The sequence below is a fragment of the Etheostoma spectabile genome, chromosome 4 (genome assembly GCF_008692095.1).
Source record: "Etheostoma spectabile isolate EspeVRDwgs_2016 chromosome 4, UIUC_Espe_1.0, whole genome shotgun sequence".
NCBI classification, from domain to species: Eukaryota; Metazoa; Chordata; class Actinopteri; order Perciformes; family Percidae; genus Etheostoma; species Etheostoma spectabile.
Window position 1 is genome coordinate 20,268,900 of NC_045736.1, and position 25,559 is coordinate 20,294,458.

Genomic DNA, 25,559 nt, shown 5'->3' on the forward strand with positions numbered 1-25,559 from the left:
TTGTGTACATATTGTTTTGCACACTCTTCTTATTTCGGCTAACTGTTTGCATTTGCATTATTCATTTTGTTACATTATAACATTCGGACACTCGAAGTTTCATTTCTATTTTTAAAGTTATTGTTTCCATTGTCAGGTCACTGATGCTGAAAATATTTCTCTCCCATCAGGGATATGTAGTCACAATAAAGCACTAAATGGCCCTTGATTGGCCCCAGGCCATGGACCCCTCATTGGCTGGCCATGGTCCCAAAGTCAAGGCATTGTAAACATGGAGTGAAAGCCAAGGGCTGATACTGATATCCCCAAAGGTGTGCAGCCCTCTGCAGCATGTGTGTTTGTGTATGTCTGTAAGTTAATGACCGTTTCATTAGTGCAAGTGTGTGTGTATGTGTGCGTGTGTGTGTGTGTGCGTCCGTGTGTGCATGCATGCACGCACCGCTTTGCTAGGTGTGTTTGTGTAGGTCTATCTTTGGATGGTGAGGAGAGGAGGAACACATTTAGAAATGTAAAACAAACGCTCATTGAGTTAAAATCCAACAAAAGATGGTTGACTGACAGTACAGTGTAGAAGGAGTGGAGGTAAAGAGAGAGAAAGAGACTGTGAGACAATGAAAGAGAGAAAGAAAGAGACGGGAAAGAGGGGGTGGGCAGCAAGTTGAAACCTAAGCTTTCTGGACCCTGTTTTCCCTTCCTTCAGGCATTCTGTGGCTGTTTAAAAATGTGCTGTATATTTGAAGTGTTGGATCACGTGACAAAGGCAGGGTTTGTGAATCAGAATACACAATGATTTCAGGAGAAGAGAGGGAGAGAGGGTGTGTGTTAGAGAGCGAGGGAGAGACAGAGAAAGAGAGAGAGAGAGAGAGAGAGAGAAACGGGAAAAGGAGAGGGAGGCGGAATGCAACAGGCTGAGCTCTGTCGACGCTTTGAGAGGGACTTCTGACTGACAAACACAACTACTACACTCCTTCTGAGCTCATTTCCCCACTGACTTACCCTCGCTATTCACCACACTGTATACCGTGTTCACATCCCAGTCTGGTAAGTTTGGTTTTCGTCCCATTTTTTAAAAATCTACTTTTCCTTATAACCTCTGTTGGCGGTGTGTGTGAGAAAAGAGGACATGTCAGAGCATGAGTGAGATGTGCTTGTGTTTCCCTTGTCTCTCTCCCTCTTTCTTTCTGTGTGTGTGTGTGTGTGTGTGTGTGTGTGTGTGTGTGTGTGTGTGTGTGTGTGTGTGTGGTGTGTGTGTCTGTGTTTCTGGGATAGCAAAGTGAGATTGAGTTTCCTGAGGACAGCTTTAATTGAGAACAGAGATGTCGAGCGAGGGAAAGAACAACAGAAAAAGCTAAGGAAGGGAATGAAAGCTGATCAGTACTTGCATGTGGAACAAGGCCGCTCCATGTGAGGATATGAATTTCTTGTGGAGGTGTGTGTGTGTGTGTATGTGTATGTGTGTGTGTGTGTGTGTGTGTGTGTGTGTGTGTGTGTGTCTGTCATTTGTTTTCCCCACTGATGGATGCACATCTCTGTGTTTTTTCCTGACTTCATAAACTCTGATTCACAGTTGCCGAAAGATTATAATCAAGGTCCTCTACGTTAATAAAGGAAATGGGATTGTGTTTTGTTAACAAAGGAAGTTATAATTCCTCTAAAGAATTACATAGATAAGGGGAGAAGTTACAACAAACGGTTTTCTACTGTTGCACATGCTACAGGTGAGCTCAGCAACCATCTCAGGCAATTTTCCAGCAGCAGACGAACTGGCTGCTTTAGCCTGCAGGCTCTCAGCCAACAGACTGGCTGTCACATGATGGACACTCCATCAGCATCACAAATGGCTGAGTTGGTCTGGTCTTCCTGCGTATGAACACCCCCCCACCTCCCTCGCCGAAGGTTTTGTAAACAGGTTTCCATCCACACAATTACATAAGAGGGATAGAAACACTGACATATAAGCTAATCCAGATATCACAAAATAATGTGTCCAATCACTGCTGCCACTGCTTTGCATTGTGTGTGTGTGTGTGTGTGTGTGTGTGTGTGTGTGTGTGTGTGTGTGTGTGTGTGTGTGGTGTGTGTGTGTGTGTGTGTGTGTGTGTGAATACACTTACCGACCCCCTTTTTCATACAGTCTGTGGATAATTTCAAAAGCATCCTGAGACAAGCGCTGTATAAATACAGATGCATTGTTTGATTGATGACTGTGATTAAGATTCTATTTATCTGCTAAATGCTTCTTCCCAGCTGATCCAAGCTGACTGCGTCTGTCCACTAACACCATACTGCTGAGCATGCCACTCTGCACTCCAATGTGAGTCCTGCTGTGAGCTGTTGTAGCAAACTCTTGACAAATCTATTTCAGATTAATTTTCCTTAATGTCTGGAGGAATGCTCATCAGCACATCCACAGGAATAGGTGGCCGAGTCTATAAGCAGGGCATAAACAGCTGGGTGTAAACGATATATAGTATATTGGAGATCACATTCTGAAGAGCATTGAAACACTCGCTAAATATAACTCTTGCTCTTCTCTTCTGATTGAATAGGATTTATTTTACCCTGCTTTCCCTTGGTCATTGTCTCTGTCAGTGGACATCTGCATAGTATCTGCTACTGAGTGAACTGTTTCTCTGTGATCCAAGGTCAGCTTTTTCAGCTTTCAAAACCTAACATTTAGGGTGGATGCATCTGCTCTTGGTTAAGTCCTAATGTTTTTTTTTGGTTTCATCATTTGGAAAAGAAATTTCTTGAAAAACTGTGTACGCATGGGTTTGGGTGTGTTGGATATAACTCCTTTAACTGCATTGCAATCTTGTCTTTGTTCCCTCCAATTTTTAAGAATGACAGCCCCTCAGGCAAAGGAAGCTATCTGGCTCCACTCCTCTCTCTCGTTCTTTCTCTTTCTCTCTGTCTCACTGACTTCCTTCTTTATTTCCTCAGCATAAGAAAAAAATACTCAATCTTTGCTGTTCCATGTCAGCTGAGTTTAATTTTGTACAGGCTTTCTCATGCTAACTACACATAAATGGAAACTTGGAACTCACAAAACAAAGAAGCGATCATGTGCTACTTGTTTTTGAGAGCGGAAGACACAAATGTTTGGTTGTTCTGCAGAATTACATATCGTCCACAGTCATTTTGAGAGCCATGCACTGGCTGTAGTTCTGATTGATGTTCCCAATTGGCTTCATGCGATTGAAATCCTATGTTTATTATTGCTGTCAATGCATTTTTTTTCAAAATTTAGGGCTGAATGTGTCTCAACGTATCTAAAGAGCTTCTCAGTGTGTTTAATCATGGCCCGGGGTAGCTCTTCAGCACAGGTTACAAGTCCCTTTACACACTTCTAATCCTCTGTGTGGAGGAACAGCAAGGCTCAGATTGTGTGTGTGTGTGTGTTTGTGTGTGTGTGTGTGTGTGTGTGTGTGTGTGTGTGGTGTGTGTGTGTGTGTGTGTGTGTGTGTGTGTAAGACGTGTGCGGTGGAGGGAGGGGGGGGGGGGGGGGGGTTGTTTCAGGCAGTCTTCAGACACACTTTTCACTTTAATACTAAATGAAAAGCTGCCTACGAAATGCTTCAATTAGGTCTGACCCATGGCCCGGGCTGCTGAGCCTGGAGCGACAGGGGCTGACCCCAGACCCCGACCTGGAGACCCTTGGAAGCCCACAGGGTTGGCTCCACATAATGACAACATTGTGCGTTTTATGCAGCATTACTATCATTGACATCATCCACATTAGCACTGCTAACAAAGAATTCACACCGTGTTTTTCCAAGTATGTCGGACAGTTTAACTTTGTGCAAAGCTATACATATTAGTCGAGAGTCAAGTGACACTTTGTGGCAAAGAATGAAAAGAATAAGTTTCTACTGGGTGGGGATGATTTGATGATTGTGCTTTGGGGTAGTGCGAATATCAACCCAAGGATGCAAAATTGTAACTAGTTGAAAATTTGGATTTATTCCTTAGGCTCAAAATGGCTCTTTCTATCGATGATGATTTTGTAGGTAAAAACTAAAATCTCATTTTTTTATAGAAACATGCTGTTTTAATTAAACACAAACATTCTTTCTTGTAGATTTATTCACTTAGAAAGTTAGTTATGCAAATGTATTTTGTTAAAAATTCCATTGATCTTTTTGAAAATTGCCAATGTTAATTTCAATCATATCCAGCGTAGCTAACTAAACTCTTTTCTGGGAACAGGGGTTATGTCCATCCATAAACATTTGACAACATGTACTGTTATTCTTGAAGACTGAACTGTAAGTGCAGGTGTGCAATTAAAGGATTATTTCAACATGTTTTGGAAATAGGTTTATTGGCTTTCTTACTGTAAGTTAGATGAGACAATTGATACCACTTTTATGTGTGTATGCTTAATATAAAGCTTAGCTTAGAGACATAAGATGCATTAATATTGTCATCTCACACTCGGTAAGAAAGCAAATAATGTATTTCCCAAAATGTGGAACTATTGCCTTTAGGTTGAGACACAGGGAAAAAATTGACTATCAACTTCGTCCCTCTCAAACTTCACAAAATGTTTCATAGCCTCCATAAACTAGGCGAGGAAGATGAGATCCTGTTTACTGGAAATCATTTACATAAAATGAATGTCTGGCAATCATTCTGAAAGATGTTTCTGATTAATAACACTTAGAAAATAGTTGTTCAAAGGATCAAATTTTGTTTTGAGGCCTAATATATACATCTGTGTGTACATTCTTGACTAAGCTAACGACATTATGGTTTGCATAAAATGAAAATATGTGTTTGCCACAGCCAGAACAAGTTTGCGGTAATGAGATGGCTGTCAGGCACTTATGGTTTATGGCCTCGAGATATTTGTATTCCTCAAAAGACATTTTTACATGTCAGTTTGAAAATAAATATGGTATGGTCATTTGTTGGAAAATCTAATTATGTTGTTTGTGGGTGATGGTGCCTGTGTTTGTTCCCCTCTGTAATGGTTTCTGTGTGTCAGTATGTGCATTTTCTACTTGGTGTGTTCAGCAAAGATCATCCCTGGCTGCTTTCTCTCAGAATAAGTCAGATTTTATTGTGGTTTTACGGTTTACAGTTAATTGTCCCTGTTGAAGTAATGTTTTTTCTTCCATTTGGCTTGTTTTTGGGAAGTTTGTAGCCTTCATATTCATTTAGACTCTGCCTTTTAGTTGGCTCAGTGTTGTACACAGAAACTCTCTGCTTTCAAATGCAGAGATTGTATTTAAGTTTAGATTTTTTATTTCTAAGTACCACTCTCTAATCTATTTATTGATACATCTGCAAGCTAAACAAAACCATGAACTTTCTTCTGTTGTTCAAGTCAAAAGTGGTTAAAAAATGTGTTCAGTCTTCTATTGATAATTGCAAATAGAATTCCAAATAAAAGAGAAAAAACAGCAGATACGCAAAGCTCATACCCACAAGAGAACCACACAAGATAACAAAACCAATACATTCAAAAAGAAAGAGTCTGTAGCACTTAACCACTGAACCCTCGTCTATTATCCAGCTGAATCACATCACTCTGGATTGAACCCAAACACTGAAAGTTTGGAAACAGAAAGATGCATCCGAAAGTTAACTAAATAGTTAGGAAAAGAAGAGAAAAAAAATATTTTCTATTTACTGACAAGAGACTTTACCGTCCATGTGTTCTGTTCTCAGTCCAAAAGATCAAAGCGTGTTTATTATCAGACAAACAGGGTTTTTTGTGTTCACACTTTCAATGAGGTGAACCCACATTAAAACCTTTAGTGCATAACGTTTTGATATTAAGGAACATCCATTACATTCAACCCATTGCTTGATGAATTAATACAAAGCTAATCAAGACTATAAGCTCCACAACACTCTCTGTATTTCCTAGTATGGCAATGTTCAGTGTTGGAAAAGATACTTTCAAAACGTATTCCGTTACAGAATACAGAACACGTGCCCAAAAATGTAATTTGTAACGTAACCGTTACGTCACTCAATCCAAGTAACGTATTCTAAATACATGGATTACTTCCACATTGAATTGCATTTTATAAGAGTTGGAATGCGGCCATCAAATACTGCTTACTAAACATGGCTATTTTGGTGTTATTCTGTTCCAACTGGCTTAATGTGCACACGAACAAGCAAATAGATTGTAGTGTTTGTAGTCCCGAACTGCATAGCCTACTGCAAAGATCTAACCGCAGTCTTGGTACCACAAACTAACTAACGTTAGCTAGCATGTCAAACGGAGCTAGTTAGTCTTTCAACGGCTCTGGGGATAGTATTTATTGATTTCAACAATGTAACTGTATTCTTAATACCAACTATTGAAATTGTACAGAATACAATTACTCATAATTTGTATTTTGAATATGTAACGCTGGTACATGTATTCCATTACTCCCCAACACTGGCTATGTTCAGAAGATTGTGTCGTCCAGTTACTTTCACATACAGAAACTGAACTTCTTCGGAAGAGTCCATCATGTTTTTTTTTTAATCCTCCGTGTCCTCCGTGGCTTCCTAGCAACTGCATGGAGGAAGGCTTGTATCACACATATAGCACATATAGTGAAAATGGCATATTAAAAGATATAGAAAATTGTTCACAACAGAGTTAAAGTAAATTCAAGATGATCACCTTTACTTCTGTCTTACACTGATAGTCTATTCATATGCCTCAATGTTTATTGACTCTATACTCTCAAATTCAGTTTAGAACACATTTTATAACATTACAGGACTGACTGAAGGAGCACCTCAAACCACAGGGTACCCATCTATTGCCACTGACTAAGTTCTGACAATAATACTACTCATGCAGTCAACCTGCATTCAGCTCTTTCCAACTAGACTTGTTTAAATTAATTCCATCTTTACAACACTAGTTATTCTATTATGAGGAGAGTTCACTTTAAAACAGCAGTAATAATGAGAGCAAGAAACCTGTCTATGTGGCATTGATGGGGGATTTTATGAAATGAAAGAAGTTAAATCAGGTAATGCCAGTAGAATTAAAGAGGGCCTTGGAGTGTCTAAAGATTAAAAGAATAGTCAAAACAGGCGTATGCATTCTGACATGTGCAGAAGATTAGCATATAAGTACAGCAACACAGCTATTTTGTTGATGCCACTGTGAATTCTGTCCAAACATGTCAGGGAACTACAAACTATTATTCCTTTCAGATGGATGTTGTTATCTATTCTATAAAATAATTGGTTAACATCCAGGGCAATTGACTACGCTAAACATGTAAGGTTTTAAAACGTTCTCCGCAATGCTCAGGATTATATGATTACATGCTTTTCCATGGCAGCTAATTAGCCTAATATAGAGGATTGTATAATCCTTTCATGTTTCCTGTGATGCATTCATCTTTTATACCAAGGATAGTCAACAGTGCCAGTTCCAAACAGCATGTACTATATAATATACAGTGGATATATTTCTTATTAACCTACAGAATTTGGTCAAGCTCCATTTTGTGAATGCTTTAACTGAGGCCACTAAAAACTAACATAGACTTAATGTTACCACTCATTCTCCAGCCTTTAAAGTGGAATCATTATGCGATATAAAACTGAAGATTAACTGTAATTCCCCAGTCATCTATTTCCCTTAAAATGCTGCGCGGCATTATCTCCACACCATTAGGACATTTTACCATAACATACAGAAAAATAGCAACAACCGAAAAATTTACCAAAATTCTCAATACACCAAATACTGATGGATCTGAGACCTAACACAGCTAGTAAGCTAGTAAAGTTAGGAAGTCAACTTCCCGCCAAGTATAACAGAAAGTTAAACGTTTTGAAAATATACAATCACGAAATACAGGTGTAAATGTAAAATCAGATTCAAGAGTCAAGAGTGCCTAAACTACAAGTAGCAGTTGTAAATTAAAATCAAATAATTAGTTTTTGCTAAATCAGTTATCTGACAACAGAAACTGAAATATGTGAAAACTAAAAAATCATTCAAACACAGATGATCACACAGGAGGAGACAAAATAAAGATTTAACCAACTGAGACCCAGAAGTGCACGGGCTGTCCTGACCAGATGTTGACTGCTGCAGTTTTGTTGTTGGTTGACCAAAATACAACAAAGATTTTTTTTTTTATGAAAACAACCTAGGGCCAATTTCAAATGTTGTTTACATGCAGAACGCAGTGTCACTTTTTTTTTTTTTTACAAATGTTTGTCACCCACAAATGATGAGTCCTACATGGAATTCGCATGCAGGAGTTACAGTTATGCTTTTTGTTTTAATTAGTTAAACATGTCATAGTGAGATGTCATTACAGTTGTTTACAGCTGAAAGATGTTTACAACTGCCGCAGCAATGCACTGAACACACGCTTGTTGGAAAGACAGAGAGGTGGAAAGCCCCAGCGTTTTTACAATAAAGCTGTTTTTAATCCCCATAGTCTGGGAAAAGGGAGCGTCAGTTGTGTGTGTGAGTGTCTGTGTTGGTGTATTTGTGTGATAGAAGGAACAGACAAGGTGATCCAATCTGACCTGACCCAGCCAGGTCTCATAAAAGCAGCAGTGAGGCCTGGAGGTGCGCAGACACAGCGTTGCTTTTGTTTCCCTACCCAAGGTGTATTCCCCCTGGAGGGAGAGTGACGGGGCGGTGTGTTACTCATTAGTTTGAAAGAAACCATTCCTTGGCTTGGGCACACATGATTTCATACTTTATTAGTGGAAATAGAACCGTTGCTTTATTTTTATGTATGTTTTCTGCGGCTGCTCAACCCTTTTTTTTTTCTCCCTTCTCCCATGCTGCTTACCACAGTTCTTTCTTTCTCTTTTAAATCCAGTTTCCAGTATGTCTCTAATTAATAGGACTCTGTTCACTTCTTACACATGGTCTGCCAGATGCCTGAAACTCCCTCCTATATTTGTCCCTTCCCTTTCTTTTCCGCAGTTTCCCTCTATCTTTTTCCATCTTTTTTCAGCTTTCCACACTTTAATTTTTTCTTTTTACCAATCCTTTTATACATCTTGGCTTTCATACTGGTGATTTCGGTCTTTCAATTTGATTGGTTAGAGTCAACTCAAAGTCGAACGATTCAAATGCTGCATCTGTGGAGGGATCCTCCGTCCTCTATTTGCTCCTTCATTCTTCAAGGTCAATTGCCACTTTTAATGGTGCTTCAGCATGTGTGAACGCAGTGTGTTTTCCACTGATTACTTGCCCGTGAACATGATTAAAGTCAAAGAACATCTGTGTGTGTTCACTTCTATAGCCTACATGTCCGTGCTTGTATCTTTCTTGTGTTCTGCTTTTAGAAAGACATGAGCATGCATATGTTTTGCAACATGTGGCCATTCCACACCATGTATGTGTAATTACTTTTATTTAAATTCGCAACACACTTTGACCAACCTGTTTGACATTTTCTGATTGTCAAACACAAAAGTTCTTTGTGAAAAGAGTCCCAGGGACTCTCCCTTACTAGACTTTGCAGTGAAGAAAAACCGCAGCAGAGCCGAGCAGTTACAAAGAATATGTCAATACGGGAATTATGACTTTAAAAACAACACTCACTGCGCTGACTTTGTGTGTGACTGTGTAATATGGGCTGTGTGTGCACATGTGGGGGAAGAAATAGCTGCTGCAACAACAAAAGAATGTAGAAGAATTTTACTCTAATAGTAGCGCAGATGCCTTTTGATTAGTCTAATATTTTATCCACCCCATTTATATCTGTGGGTACACTGATTATTAGAAAGAAACCTCTCAGTATGATGCAATGTATTTCAAATACACCATGAACAGTTTCAACAAAAGCTGACCAATCTAATCTTCATGAAAGTAGGATTATTGCAGTGCTGTTATATTAGCTGTTGCATTCATTTTAGCATAAGGGTACCTAATAAACTGGCAAAATATATATGTATATATAAACATTTGTGTGTGTGTATTTTAAACATGTATTTTATTTACATTCTAAAATTTCCTGATATCTAAAGAAAAAAATGTATTTTCACCGGGGTAAGTAAACTAGAAAAGGTGAGCCACTCAACAATAGATAAAGCATTGACTTACTATGAACGGCCAGGTAGTTAAAGGGTTAGCTTGGATATATTTGTCCAGGTTTTGAGATGTCCACCCAAAACAAAAGCGCTGAATGGTTGCAAACACATTTGATTAAAACTACTTTTGCTCACAGAGAGTTCTGTGGAGAGTAACTGTGACACTGTTCCTGGAATGACATGTCAACTTTTCTTTTTCAAATATAAGTTTTTGAATTCTGTGAATTCAATCTCCATTTTATTGGGTTGGACACAGAAATATATATATTTAAACCTGAACAAACCATACTTTACATGGCTAGATGCCACAAGAACACCAGAGGGATTTTGAGTGAATTGACCCATTAATATGGAACCTTTGGAACGTGTACTCTTGCTGAATTTAGAGGTTTTGCTTGGGTGTCTGTATGTACAGTGTGTATATAAGTACAAAATCTCTGCTCTGGCTGGTATTTTCCCCTCCACATGTGGAACAGTTTACTTTCAGTCAGGTATGGGGCGACCCTTTGAGGCAGCACTGTAACTGACAGACAGGTGTGTGACTGTGAATTATGTTTACTGTACCTGTATTTGTTTACCCGTTAGTTAGTCTGTCTGCACAAATGAGAGACAAGGACAGGGATTTGTTAACAAATGCATATTTAAAAGACAGATAGTTCAGATATGTAGTTCTCACTCTGTATTTCTACTGAAACGGTGTATTCTTGTTATTAGTTCAATGAGGGACATTCGTAAATTCATAATTCTCTCAGTTGGTCTCTCACCCACCCTGGGTGTTTGATTCCCATGCCGAAGTGGGCCCAAAACAACAAGAAATTCTTTGGCCGAGCTGTATTTACCAGAGATCCACCACAGAGAGTTTTAGCTCCACCCACTCGTAAAATCAGTGAAGGGGATGAGAGAGTTATACAAGAGGGGAGGGCTGCCCTCATTGAATTTATTGAGAGGGTCACAGAGCCACTATGTGGGTCCTGAGAGACAGGAAAGGTGGGACATGATGATCATCACAAACGGTTTGTGTGCGTCACAGGTTGCTTATGCTGTGGGGTACAGTGAGAATGAGAAGGTCTCATGTGTCTGTTGTTATAAAGGGTTAATTGTACCCATGTTGCGGCTGGCTGTTCTCGATCAGGCTGGCTAGAGTCAGGCTGGCAGAGGAAACAGAGAGACCATTTATAATACTGTTCTGCTGATTGAAATCATATGGCGTTGCCTGAAATCATGGCACTACTTTGAAGACAGACAAAAATTAGGAGAAAAGTATTGTGGTTTCTTCAACACTCTTGTTTTGATCCTTGGTTGGAGGTAGCTTTATTTCTTGTTGATTTATGATATTTTTGTATGAATTGTTGTAGTTGATTGGACTTTAGATGCTCTCTAGATCTCTGATGTTAGTTCCAGTGTCTAACTCCTCATTCCCTTCTCTTCCCTCCTTTTCTACAGAGTCTGGGCCTGGTCAGGTCTTGGTCGCCAAGGTCTGACAGCAGAGCAACAAGCAGCTGAGTGGCTGAATGGCAGCAGACCACTTCAATTTCACCGCAGGCCCTTGACGAAGACGACGCAGGAGGAAGAAACAAGACAGTCAGAGAAAAGTTAACCAAACCGCCAGCAGCACTTTTCATGATGGCAACCAACAGGGAGCACCAAGTGCGTCACATGACGGGGTTCCCTCGAGCTATGTACCCGTTTACCTTCAACTCCATGCGAAGCCACTCCCCCTTCGACCTGCTGGCCAGTAGCCACCTCTTCGGACGGTTTGGGGCAGACCTTCCCAAAGAGATGGCTGCATTGTGTGAGTAAAAAAAAATAATGTATTATTCATTTACACAACTTATACAAACAACTATGGCCATGTCTGCTATCTGCAAGATGTGCATTTCAAAAAGATTTTCCATTTGTGAAAGTTCATAAAAAAGTAAGTTAGAAGATTCTTTGCAAATTCCTTGTATGACCACAGGCCACTGGGGTGCCTCACTTAAACTCACATTAACACACAAGAAGAAGCATAAAGATGCTCCTTACTGAAAGAATGCCATTATGTTCAGACCTACAGCTCAAACTGACAATGTCACATTCATCTTAATTCAGATTGCTGAGGAAAATGTGTTAGACATGTTCAATTTAATCATGAGGGTTTTAACATTTTTCAAGGATAAATCAGGAGGCAAGAAATCCTGATCCCACACCCTTGCACATGACAAGATAGTGTGCAGATGTCTGTGCCCTGACAGACCAGTTTTGTGTAACACAGTGAAGAGTTACACAGATTGTGTCTTCAGGGCCAATTTGAGGTCATAATCTGGCTTTACATCATGCCTTAACAGAAGAGTTAATAGAAGAGAGTTTTTCCATGTGGCAAACCACGCGGATGACAGAAAGGGTAGGCTAGAAAAAACAGCAAACATGACATGGTCCTTGGTATAATTTGCTGCTTTCCACAGAATCTGAATCTTTGAAATCACCAGTGGAACAGAGAAACATGCATTTCCTTGAAAGAAGGAGGGAGCTTTTAGCAGATGAAAGGGTTCCTCTTTTCAACTTGCAAAAGCAGTGTGTTATGTGTGGATAGAGACCATTTTGAGTCACAGGGGGCACTATTGCACTTCACAATGACAGAGAGACTGAGCAAGAAGCAGAGTGGGTCATGCAAAAACTGACAAAATTGTGTATTTTGAAATTGGAAGTGAAGGACACTTCCTCATTTACTTGCTTTAATATACAATTTCCTGAAAAATCTCAACGTCTTCCCTGTCCTTATATCCTTTACTTTATTTCTCTACTTTTTACTGTTTTAGATATTACTCAGACATTACAGGGTACTGCACTATTTAATATGAATCTGCAGTCAGTAAATGATAACTTTGACCTTTAGACTCCACACTGTTAGTTCCCTACAATGCTAGTGTTGTAGCAATTTTGTAGTTATGTGTAATACAGTTGGAGAGATATTGACTGAAATTGACTGACTAAGTTGCAGTCAGGACCTGTAGTTACTTTTTTTGGCCACCAGCCACCGTGGCAGGTCGGATTTAAAACCCACTAGCCAATTAGCCGCCAATTTCTTTTGCCTGATAAAAGTAAAATACAAGAAATGCACTTGCATTGTTCTTGAATTTGTTGAGAATACAAATTTAAGTGCTGTCAACTTATTAACAAAATCACTATAATAAATGACTCTTAAATACATTGCCCAAACCTTGCCATTGTCGCAAACTGTCTACTTGGTATCAAAACATCTTTTACTTCTGAATCATCCTTTTTTCCCATTTTTGTTGGTAGGTTGTTCAACCGGACTCTTCACCCTAATGTGCAGTTACATTTTTCAAACAAGGAAATGGCAGACTTGGTTGAAAGGTGAAAGAACATTGTAGACAACAACAACATAGACATTGTAAGAAATGGACAATGTGATGCCGTTGTGTTCAACAGAGACCAGTGAAGGCTATTAGAAGCACTTTCCCCTTGATAGCTGAGTGTTACTGCACAGCCTCTACCTGAGCTTGCCAACATAGATGTGACGTGAGCGACCTGTCTGAACAACACATTCTCACTCCCATCTCGTAAAATACGGACGTTTGGTCAGGTGCCTTTGTCGTTGTAATATGACGGTGAAGGTCACATAACACGCGCTTGGTTGTGGGCTTACGGTTCCGTGACACGCAGCAAAAATAGCGGGATGGTTAAGAACACGCGGGACATAAACCCTGCTGATGAAATGAATGGCAGTCAATGGAACGCTAATGGTGGGTGAGTGATAGGTAGCGTCAAAATGGCACCATTGGAGCTGCGCTTAATGGAGACAAGTTTACCCCTTTACAACAGTGGAGAAAAACAACTAATGAATCACTCAATTTGTATCGGCTACAAGACAACGAGGCAGGTAGATTGAAAGTTTGACCCGCCAGTGGCAAAATGCACCCGCATTCGGCGTAGTTGGGTGTTAATTTCAGACCCTATTTACAGGGATCAGAAAAAGGGTGTTCAAGTCATACTTTACTTTCAATATTTTTGTTTTTAGTTTGGCTTGTTTTTGTCTATACTCTCCTGCTGGAAATATTCAACACCAATATTGTAAAGAGAAGGGCAACAAGTATAAAATTAAAATGTCCTCTTTTGATAGTAAACAATTTCTTCCTGTACATACATTTTTTTCTTCAATTCCCTCTTTTCGTTTGCCTTGTATATCAAGATATTCTTGACCTCCTGTGCATTGCAACTTTTGCAATTTCAGAATAAATAGATGCAGGTGCAGCTTTAAACTACAAGGTAGTTTATATGAATGCTTCTATCCTAAGGTTAAAGGTATACTTCAAAATGATCTTAAGTGAAATACTCACAGAGTATCGAAATCTTTGCTATTGTTGCATGACTGAATGGACAATTAAAACAGTCTTACTCAATTGACACACAGTCAACAGTCTCCAACAGGTGTGACTTTTCTCCGTTTTCTTCATGAATTCAAGACAACACTCAAATTTATATGCAATTGGTCATTTTGAGGGTGAATTATTCCTTTAATGTAGTTCTTTACATTTCACTGTTTGTTGAAGTCATGTCCCAAAAAACACTGAGCAGTGTCCAAATCAACACACTTTACACAGTATGTCTCCTTCTGCAAGGTTGACATCTGCTGTAGGAGTAACTGCTGACACTGTCAATTATTATGTGTATACAGATAATGTGTTCAGTGAGCTGCTGATATCTGTTAGGTTCTGGTCCTATGACCAGGCTTGTAGCACTCACAATGTCATTACATCTTTGACATGTAGCCTCTGGGACTTTTATACATTAACAGACAGAGAAAGAAATGTATGAATGGCTGCATTATGTCAGTCAGGATTGATGCCAATATGGGTCCAAGAAAGAGGCCTGGAAAACCTGTCAGGTTCAGCAGAGTATCTAAATTAGTCACAGTTATCTGTGATTTACACTTGAATAGCTTGTTGACACTAGAGGCCAACAACAAAGAAATAGAAGATTGTGATTAAACCATGTTTGACTTCTTAAAGGTGCTCTCAGCGATGTCATGCATGAATAAGGCTACATTTTTTTGTCACATACAGCAAACATCTCCTCACTATCCACTAGCTGCCGGTCCCCTGAGCACATGGTGTATTATTTTAGTGAAGAAATGTTATTAAAAAGGGAAAACGCTCTAGACCTAGCTAACTTGCTGACTGACAGTTAACTGCACTGTCAGAGCAGGACTTTCCAAAGCCAAGAAATATTAAGGAGCTAAAGAGTTTTTTTGGAATGGCTTGTTGGTAACATTGCTTTGTCCCCAATTTAGACTGCCAAGAGAAAAAATGTCCAATGACCAGCACATATTGGATGAAACCATCTAGATATCTCAGGAGGATCCTGAATTCTGGAACTGTGTGAGACCCTACTACGTGATCTCCAATCCTTGGTGGTTTCCATTTTGAATGGAGTTGACAGAGGGGTAAAACTGCCTTGACTACAAGGCACAGTACCATGGTGTCTCCTGAGGACGGACTGAATCTTTTGACTGTGACTGCTAGCAGAAATGGCTCACACTCTTTAATCTTGATCATAATGTGAGAAAGGATTTGACACATTAATCCATCAGCTGGATTTTAAGAAAAAAAAAAAAAAAAGGTTTTCAGAAATGAGGAAAACTATCCATACAAGTAAAAGTCCATTGTTTTTACATTTCTGTTCTTTTTTAGCTTATTTTTTGGGGCATTTTCAGCCTTTATTTTGATACAACAGCAGAAGATTTGAAAGGGGAGAGAAAGGGGGAATGAATGCAGCAAAGGGCCGCAGGTTGGAGTCAAACCCGGGATTGAGGAGTATGTGGGTGCCTGCTCTATAAGTCCTTTCTTTACCATTAAGTGAAGCTACAATAAATTACTTATTTTATTAGTTCAAAATGGACAAAATTATACAAAATTACTATAGATGTTGAAGTGGGATTTGCCTATTAATTCAAACCAGGTCCTAATCAGCGTGAATGGAAGACTGGACTTTGTTCCCTAATGAGATGAAACTCAAAACATCCCTGGATTTGAAATTAGCGGAAGTCCACTTTAAAAGTTCCATGCAGTGTGTTCATTCATATAGTAAGTTATCTCCTCTTTTTAATATAGCAGCAGGGACTGTGAGTAAGTACAAGAGCACATAATTTACTCTTTTTTTGTTAAAGCTTTTCTGCCCAATTCTTTGTGGAATTGGTGTAACATGACACCATCTTCGGATTTTAAGTAAATATTTCTCAAGATGTTTTTTGGAACATATTTTAGTCTTTTTTTATGACATCAGGACAAAAAATCTGTCAACACCGAAATAGTTGTTTAGTTATAAAAAGGAAGAAATCTCACTGAAGTGATCACTAGGAAAATAAGTATTTTTCCACAATGAACACAATGTTCTTTTGTCATTTCTGTACTAGTCACATCTTGTTCATTGTAATGTTTGTGTGTGTGTGTGTGTGTGTGTGTGTGTGTGTGTGTGTGTGTGTGTGTGTGTGTGTGTGTGTGTGGTGATATTAGTAACTTGAACCTAAAGGCACAGAGTGAGGCTTGTGTGTTTTTCTTTGTGTCTTTCATCACAGGCACTCTGTTTGAGCACATACACAATTGTCCGTGCTCTGAACACATACACACACACACACACACACACACACCACACACACACACACACACACACACACACACACACACACACATTTCCATTGCCACTCTGTAGGCTGCACATTCCAACACCCATGAATATCACAAACCAGCACTCTTGCGCTCCTTTCCTAACATTTGTGACTATATTTGTGCGCTTGCTGATGACCGCAGTGAGACTTTGTGCAAATATCTGCGGCCGAGCCGGAGGAGCTGCTGGTGGAGACAGAGAGAGAGAGAGAGAGAAAGAGAAAGAGAGGCCATTGTTCAGCTCTGTGTTTTTGTGTCAGATATTGCGACAGGATGAATAGCCGAAAGAACTTGATTGTGATTTGCTGTAATGTGACACGCTCTTCTTACAAATTGTGTGTATGTGTGTGAGAAAGGCAGAGAAATGCAATTTACCCAACTAAAGTAGTGGGAGTTTATGTTTTGTCAAAAGTGAAAGAAAGTGAGACTTTCTTCTTCACATTCGCCCTGCATTTGTGTGTCTCTTTCCTCAAAGCAGCAACAGGGGGCAGGGTGCTGTGAGGCGGGGAGGGTAATTGTCTCAAGGTGTGGAGAGAGCTCAGCAGGCTGATACTGCTGCTCTGCTCCCTGCAGTGTGTCATTGTAGTGTGTGCGTGTGTGCGTGTGTGGTGTGTGTGTGTGTGTTGTGTGTGTGTGTGTGTGTGTGTGTGTGTGTGTGTGTGTGTGTGTGTGTGTGGTGTGTGTGTGTGGTGCCGCCCAGCAACGGTGGTGAAAGTCAGGTAAAAACTCCACTCAGACAAAGAAGAGGGTGAGGCAGTACTCACAAAATGAATAAAAAAGTTAAGGAAAAAAAATGAAATAATGTTAATGACAATTTTTTAAAGAAATTGATTCAGGGAGAGTTTCAGGGAGAATTATTAACAAGCAACAGAAGGAAAAAAAACATAGAGAATTGTAAAACACAAGAGTAGTATGAAGCCACAGGCAAGACAATTTCGGAAGTCTGCGTGTGTGTGTGTGTGTGTGTGTGTGTGTGTGTGTGTGTGTGTGTGTGTGTGTGTGTGTGTGTGTGTGTGTGTGTGTGTGTGTGTGTGTGTTGAAGCAGGGTGTTAGAGCCCCAGTGGGGGTTTTCCAGAGTTCATCCCTCTTGAACGAGGGAAGGAAGGGGAGGAGGAGAGGGAGAAGGGTGAGGCTGTCTCTCCTATACAAACCATCCAGACTCCGGGCCAGAGTGGTTTGCCTGCAGCGCAGTCCCACTTCAGTGTGACTGAACTATCCAATAAGCTCTGAGAGGGAAGATAACTGAATCCATTTTGAACCAAATTGAATTAGATACCCGCACATGCCAAGACCAAATGGAAAGAGAAGCTTTAAGAAATAAATAAAACTGCAATGGAGAGACATGGAGACTATTGAGAAAGAAAAAGAAGGAATGATGTGGGGACTGAAAATTAACAGACTTCTACCTTAAAATTCAACTCGAACAGACCATTATTTCCACCCCAAATTGCAATGATAAAACATGTGATAAAGTCCTTGTTTTGTATTTCATCCATGTTCAGCACCCTTTCTATCTTATCTTATGTGACATTTTATTTAATGAGTCAGCAAATTCTTAAAGACTTCTCAGGAATTTTCCTGGAAAGAATTGTCATTTGGCACTAATATCCAGACAGTATTACACTTTACACAATTAATTAATCCCAATTAGGTGCCAGAACCTGCCAGGATTTGTCAACATACAAACATGCAACATAACATGGAAACTGGAAATCAATTAGGAATGAATATGTATTTGTTTTTTAAGTGGGGAGTAATTTTAAAGAATTAGTGCCTAACTTTTTGATATCAGTAAAAGTCTGTTACATTCGATTGCCAAATTCGTTATTGCCATATGAGTTGATACATATCTAATTAAGCTCCACACAACTCTCTCTGTATTTCTCAGGATGGCTGTGTTCAGAAGATTCTGGCGTCCTCTGACGTTCCTACATAAAAATGCAACACAATACTCTAGTAATATGCTTTTAAGTTGGTGGGAAATTGCAAGAACTGAATGTGTGTGAACAGGTGTGTTTCTGTGGTCACTTTAATCCTACTGCACTGTACAGAAACCACTGCAGAGCATCAATTTACAGTGAAAGCTGTCAAAAATGATCAAATGACACACACTGAATTGCCTATCTCTCTGCACTTTTCCTACTTGCTCCAAGCAAACTTTGTGAGGTGGGTTTTTTTTTGCTAAAAGTGGTAGAGTTGTACTGTTTGAAAGAGAGGGAATGCTCCCTGATGTGCTGAAACAAAAAGGGAATTAATTTAGAAAAAGGAAGAAAGACTTGAGGGAGATTGGAAGGAGGTGAGGAGTGTTTGTTTTCATATGCAGAATATGAATTATGAAGAGGCAAGTTGGAAAACTTGAAGGAGAAACAGGGGAAGGAGAGAAACTTGGATGTTTGGCCAATCAGAAAGCAGATACACACCCCCTTGAGTACTGCATCCCTCCCTTTTCTTCTTCCCCGACCCCACCTCCTTTTTACGTGCTGAGAGAGCATGCAGAGACTCGGTTGAGTCTGTGGTGGAGTGTAAGAGGCCCAGAGAGCCAGCGAGAGAGGAGCTGAGATCATTTAAAGCAGTGAAGTCAAAGCAGGCAGGCCAGCAATTGATCTGGGAACAGAGACTTAAAAATAAGTTTGGGTTGTAGAGCAGAAATAAGAGGACTTGGATTGGAAGAGACAGGACAGGCAGTCAGGGGTCAACAAGAAACAAACATACAGAAAGACAGGGAACACCTGGACCAATCACAGGAACCTTTTTCTCAGCTTCGCATTCTCTCAGTTTGGCTGCAGAACAAAAGTTGTGTTTGCTGTGATTTTGAGCATGTTTGATTGTATGGAGGCTCTGGGGCTGGCCCCGCGGCCCCTCTTTGATGTGTCCGGACAAGGCTCCTGCATGCTCGGCAAGGCCACCCCTTACTTTCTTGGCCTGGACCCCTTTGCCTGGGCTGGGACCGGCAGCATTCAGTGTGAGTACTCCATCAGACTGGAACAGAGCAGCTGTGTGTGTGTGTGTGTGTGTGTGTGTGTGTGTGTGTGTGTGTGTGTGTGTGTGTGTGTGTGTGTGTGTGGTGTTGTGTGTGTGTGTGTGTGTGTGTGTGTGTGTGTGTGTGTGTGTGTGTGTGTGTGTGTTCTTATCAGAGTCCTGGTTTTGTTATCCTAGAGCTCTCTCCACAGGAGAGTCAGATTCCTTTCGATTCTCTGTACCCATTCTCACCCTGGTTTTTGTTTGTTTATGTGCTTAGTGCGCTTTGTGAGAGTGAGTGAGTTGGGGAGTGCATATTTATACATCATCATGTTTGTTTTCTTTATGAATGACTTCACATGATTGACAGCTCTTTTAAACAATTTGGGACCTGACCCGGGGACGTGTCCAGACAACAACAACATCCAAAAAGAAACAGCACTGACAGATTGAAGGCAAATGGGCCTTGAAATCGCATGGTTATGATTTGGCCAATATAACCACAGTTAGAAACAGATTACAAAAAAATGTAGATATGAATGGGATAATTATAATTTCACATTATGAGCAATCTTATAGATAGTTTAGATTTGTGTTGCTGCTTGTGCAAGTGGAAGAAATTACTCAAAGCTAGAATTAATTTGATCAATATTCTTTGGAGGAAAAGATGCCTCTTCAGAATAAGAACTCAGTTGTTAAAAGATAAAATATGAATCAACTGACATATAAGCTGTTTCCTAACACAGGACAAAACAGTCTTTTGGCAACTCCTCAAAAGAGAGGAGACAAGGTGCAGATTGCATCAGGTATTATGATATAGTACCACACAGGAGCAGTCACACAGCCAAACACTGCAAAGATAAATGAGAAAACTACACTATATGGAAAAATAAAAAGAAATAAACAGACCTATTGTTATTGGTATGGACCTTACTTTCAGACTCCTTCATCACACTTGGCTTTGTGGCTTGGAAAATGAAACATTGACTCTATCTATCAATAGAAACTGACTGGCTGAAATCTATTTATATGTGTCACCGAGCTGAGCGAAACAATTTTTATGTTCACAATATCTTCTCCCCTGTGGGATGTCCCCACTGAACACCTTGAGTCTATTTATCTTCAGTAATTATTTAGATACCAGGGCATCAAGCACGGTGAGGTCCTCAGTGCTCACTAATGATGACGGATGAGCAGTCAGGATGACAAACACCACAGCAGGGCCTGTTTCAACTCGCTAAGGAGCTTCGCCAGATGCCAGCCTGACAGACAAATGTCCACAAATGTTCATTAATCATTTTTTCTTTATATAAAAATCGGTTTCGTTTCTTTAGTCTAGGTTTCTGCATGTTCACTGAGTGACCAAAGTGGTTTGGGGAGAGGGATTCAGTCCCTTATTCAAAAACTGTGATTATTTGCTACTTTTCTCTGTTTTATATCATTGACGAATGAATCATTGAAAAAAATAATATGTTTTAGACTGTTTGTTGAACAAAACAAGATGTTTAAAGCTGACGTGGCAGACACTGGAAAATAACAACAGGCTTTTCTAATATTTTTTATGTTTTAAATCAGACAGATTTATTTTAAGATTTCACATTTTAAAATATTTTCAGTCACACTGAACTGACTGTACTGTACTGAACTGTAATGATAGAAAATATTGTGGTTTACCGCTTGAGTCTCAGACATTATCCCATGTATATTCCAAGCAAATAAAACCTACTAGTACTTTCTATAATTTCCACTGACCCTTTCCCATAACTGATACTTTTGCTAATATCAACATTTAGACTTTTCTTTAGTAAAGACGGCCCACATTGTACAACATACATAGTCTCATTGGACAGTAAATTAAAGTGTTGCTTTCAGTGAATGTGTACTGTTGACACACTGTGACTCTAAATTCCTGAGAGCATTTTGGAGTTCTCGCTCCTGTGTGTGTGTGTGTGTGTGTGTGTGTGTGTGTGTGTGTGTGTGTGTGTGTTGTGTGTGTTAAGGGGTCATCTTTTCCTGTGTTTTTTTTTATGTGAGGCAGTTCAGAGCACCTCTCTGCCTTCCTTTGTTTCAACGTCAGGAGGCATTAAAGGCAGCAGGGACATGCCAAAGTCGGTCCGTTCTCTCTGTCTCAGCCTCTTGCAGTGGTGGGGGGTTCTCTTGTATGTGATATTTGTTTTTCTCCTCTTTTGAAGCTCCCCCTTTCCACACATGATCTTCCTCTTCCAATAGTGTGTATTAGTGTGTTTGTGTTTGTTTGTTTGTTTGTGTGTGTGCGTGTGCGTGTGCGTGTGCGTAGTGCGTTGCGTGTGCGTGTGTGTGTGTGTGCTCATGTGTGCACGTGTTCCTCCGAGCAATAATGTGGGTGTATTCTTTGCTCACACTTGGCTCAGTTTACACGCCTTGTGTTTTGTAACCAAGATCTTTTAATGATTCAATTACAATTACAAAGGGTCAATTAAGAGATTAGGCAGAGTGGGGCATGGGCAGTTAAAAGAGATGAGGGCTGAAAGAAGAGTAGAGGGATGAAGTTGGATTTGGGATTAAACTCCCCTCAGTCACTCTTTGTATTTTGGTGTTTTAGGCCTTGAGGGGAAACGCTCTCCACTTCTTTCAGTGATAATCTCCTTTTTCTCTGGAACCCTATTCTCTTTAAATGGGTTCTTCATAGCTTGTTTAACAATGCCTCTAGACCATCATATCATCACATAGGAGGAGAGCGGCTAACTATGATACAATGGGGATGCTTTTACAGTAGCAGAAAAAGACCGAAGATATTTGTCTGATTTATGAGATAAAAAAATATAGTTTTAGGGATTGTTTACATGTTTTATTTCTTGGACTAGAAGTGATTTAGGTTATTATGTTGGCTGGACATACAATAGTTTCACTAGTCTGTAACAAAATGAGGTAATCTGTGTGTCTCGGTCATGAAATAACCAGTCAGTGTGTGATATTCTCATAGAAAGTCAAGATTCTTGTAGCTGTAAGACTAGACATTAACAACGGATCCTAAACCTGTAACTTTCAGTTTTTACATTAAACCCTGTTCTTTTACCAGTTTCTGAAAATGCATGAAACACATTGCTTTTACATAGACTTTAAATTAAAGACTTTAAATATAGGCTAACAGTGACACATCTGGAAAAACAGAAAAGGGCAGTAACACGGATTACAACCCTAACAAGGTTATTTTACTTCAAAACACTAGATTAACCGATTTAGACAAATTGTCAGGATTTGAAATTACACATTTGAAATGTGTGTTTATACATTAGTGTGATTTAATTTGGTGTTTTTGACACTGTGAGTGTGCCGGAGAAGTCACAGAGTGAACAAAGGCCAAAGCAAAGCAGATTTTCAATACACAAACAGTGGAGTGGCTAGGTGGTCAGGACAAAAAAAAAGGTTTCAAGTTACAACCTACCCTGCAAGTAAGATAATTTGCATGTAAGTGCTGTATTAATCCATCAACACAGAAAAAAAACACATAGTCTCATTTTTTTTCTTTTTTTCTTTCTTTCTTTCTTTTTCTTTCTTTCTTTCTTTCTCTTTCTTTCTTTCTTTCTTTCTTTTGTGGCATAAGACTTTTCCCATCAACAGCCACACATCCCTCTCTCTGGTCAAAAACAAGATTAACAAACAAGTCATGTCAGATTATTTAGTTACTGGGAATCATGCAAAAACACTTAATCACTCAATAGCAATCAATTATTATCACATTATTACTCTAATCTGGTTATTCTCCATAATCAGGTTACAGTTTGTGTGTTACAACATAAGGCATTCACCTTTGACTCTGAACGCCTTTAGACTCATCTGTTGGGAATGCACACACAACAAATACTGAAGGTTAGATGATGAGTAGATCTGATCCAAACCCTTTCATGATAATAGCACAGCATAACACTGCTTAGAATAGCAATCATTTTGCAATTGCGGTACCCTTATAAATGCTACAGGAACAAACCAAGGCTGCTTACTGGTGTCATCAATGAGTTGTGTTCCAACTTGTCTTTGATAGTGGCGTCAAAGCTTCCAGCTATGTCTTCACTTTGACCTAATGACTCTGAATTATTAGTCCAACCAAAAGGCTTTTAAACAATTTGAAATCCCCATTGCCTGATTTGTAGCAGAAGATGTGTTTGAGAAACCATGTTGGCTCCCAGTGTTGCATTCAGGGTGCCCAGTATGGAGGTGGAAGACTCTGTAATATCAAATAAGGGCAAAAATAGAGAGCTGGGTTTATTGGGTGTTATAAAAAAGAAAGGATGTATTGTATGTATGATGATGAATGGGAGGGACAAACCTAGATTGAACAACCTGTCCCGTAAACGCACCCCCCACCCAACACACAAAAAAACAAAGCTTAACTCTGTCACCATGAAAACCTAAATATTACATCAATGTTGTTTTCCAGGTTTTGTCCTAAACCTCACCTTGAATTACGCAATGTCAAGCTCAAGTGAGTGTGAATTGGGACTTCCTGAAGCTTTTTTTTTTTTTGTCTACCTCTGAAACTGTTTAAGAGTCTGCAAGTTTCATGAGATTGTCCAGGATTTCTGTTTTTGTAAGTGAGTTTGTGCAAATGTGTGTCTTTGTGCACCGTTTTTGTGTTGTGTGTGTGTGTGTGTGTGTGGTGTGTGTGTGTGTGTGTGTGTGTGTGTGTGTGTGTGTGGTGTGTGTGCGTGTGTGTGTGTGTGTGGTGTGTGTGTGTGTGTGTGTGTGTGTATGTGCGTGTGTGTGTCTCTGCCTCCTTTTTAAGTTGTTGGTGCTGTGGCTTTTATGGAGCCATATCCTGGACATTAGCCTGGTTTTCACAGCCTTTCCTTCAAAAGGCGCTGCTTATGACAGGAAGGACTCCTCCTTCTGCCAGGGCAGGAAGGCAGGCGAGGACAGAGGGGGAAGAGGGTTATTAGTGAGGGTTGAGCTAAGGGGGTGGGGTGGGAGGGGGGAATGGGGGGTTATGGGAGGGAACACTGATATTGAACTTAGAACATCTGATGAAAGGGATTGTCACTCAGATCTCCCCAATCTCCTCCCTGCTGTTGTGGTAATTACTAGCTCAGCATATTTGAGGTTGTGCCTCTCCCCCACTGTTTATCTGCTCATGAATTATAACAAAGTACAATTCACACCTACATTTAATAATGGCAAGTATAGGCCATGTCACGTAATCAGAATTTAATTTACAATTTGGATTGAGTCTGCCGTTTGAAATCGACCTCCCACTGTTTCTGTAAGTGTTGTCGCACTCAAAGTCACACTTAAAACCCTTAAACACACAGTCCAACTGACCTGTGGTCCCATGCAGCAGCCCCCACACGCACATAGTCACATGTGCACACACATTCCACAGTATGCTGTTGAACATTTTGTGAGCCGAGAGGTTATGTAAAAACAGAATTTGCCATCCAAATTCGTCTTGAGGACTCAGGATAAAAGAAATATGAGTCAAAATTGGACTTTCGCTGATCTTTGAATTTCACTGTGTTTTTACAATGATCTAAGTCACAAAGGAATTTCTCAAATTTCTGGTTTGGCTCAAAAAGTAAACAAGTAAAATATGGTTTGTAATAATACCACAGTCTTTAGCATTATCCTCCACTCCTTTGCGGTGCAAAGCTCTTTGGAGACCCCAGGCCAATGTCTAGTTCAATGAGATGTATGATGTTGGCAGGTTGAGCCAGTCTGCAGGCCCTACAAGCCATATGCCACACTGTGTCGACCACACAGCCACTCCAAGAGGAATGAAAAAACACCTTCAATATCAGTGTAAAACGAACCACATGTTCACTCTGTTCATGTGTTTGTGTACTGCAGAAGTTAAACAACTGCAGCTGGATGAGACGTGGTGTCAGTCACTGTGTTTTTATTCTCATGCACTCATTAATACAGAATGAT

General features: G+C 39.9%; 1 protein-coding gene across 3 annotated transcripts in view; it reads left to right on the plus strand.

The window, feature by feature from the left end:
* Positions 1–766: 766 nt before the first annotated feature.
* Positions 767–25,559, plus strand: part of LOC116687230 (retinoic acid receptor gamma-A) — a 33,208-nt gene continuing 8,415 nt past the window's right edge. For 2 of the 3 annotated variants that reach the window (XM_032512422.1, XM_032512424.1), the window contains exons 1-2: positions 767–1,041; positions 11,482–11,830. In XM_032512422.1, coding sequence (XP_032368313.1) covers positions 11,659–11,830 — 172 coding nt within the window. In that variant the 5' untranslated portion in view covers positions 767–1,041; positions 11,482–11,658. Of the gene's footprint in view, positions 1,042–11,481; positions 11,831–19,193; positions 19,663–25,559 lie in introns of those variants that run through there. The other variant, XM_032512423.1, reaches the window with a different exon arrangement.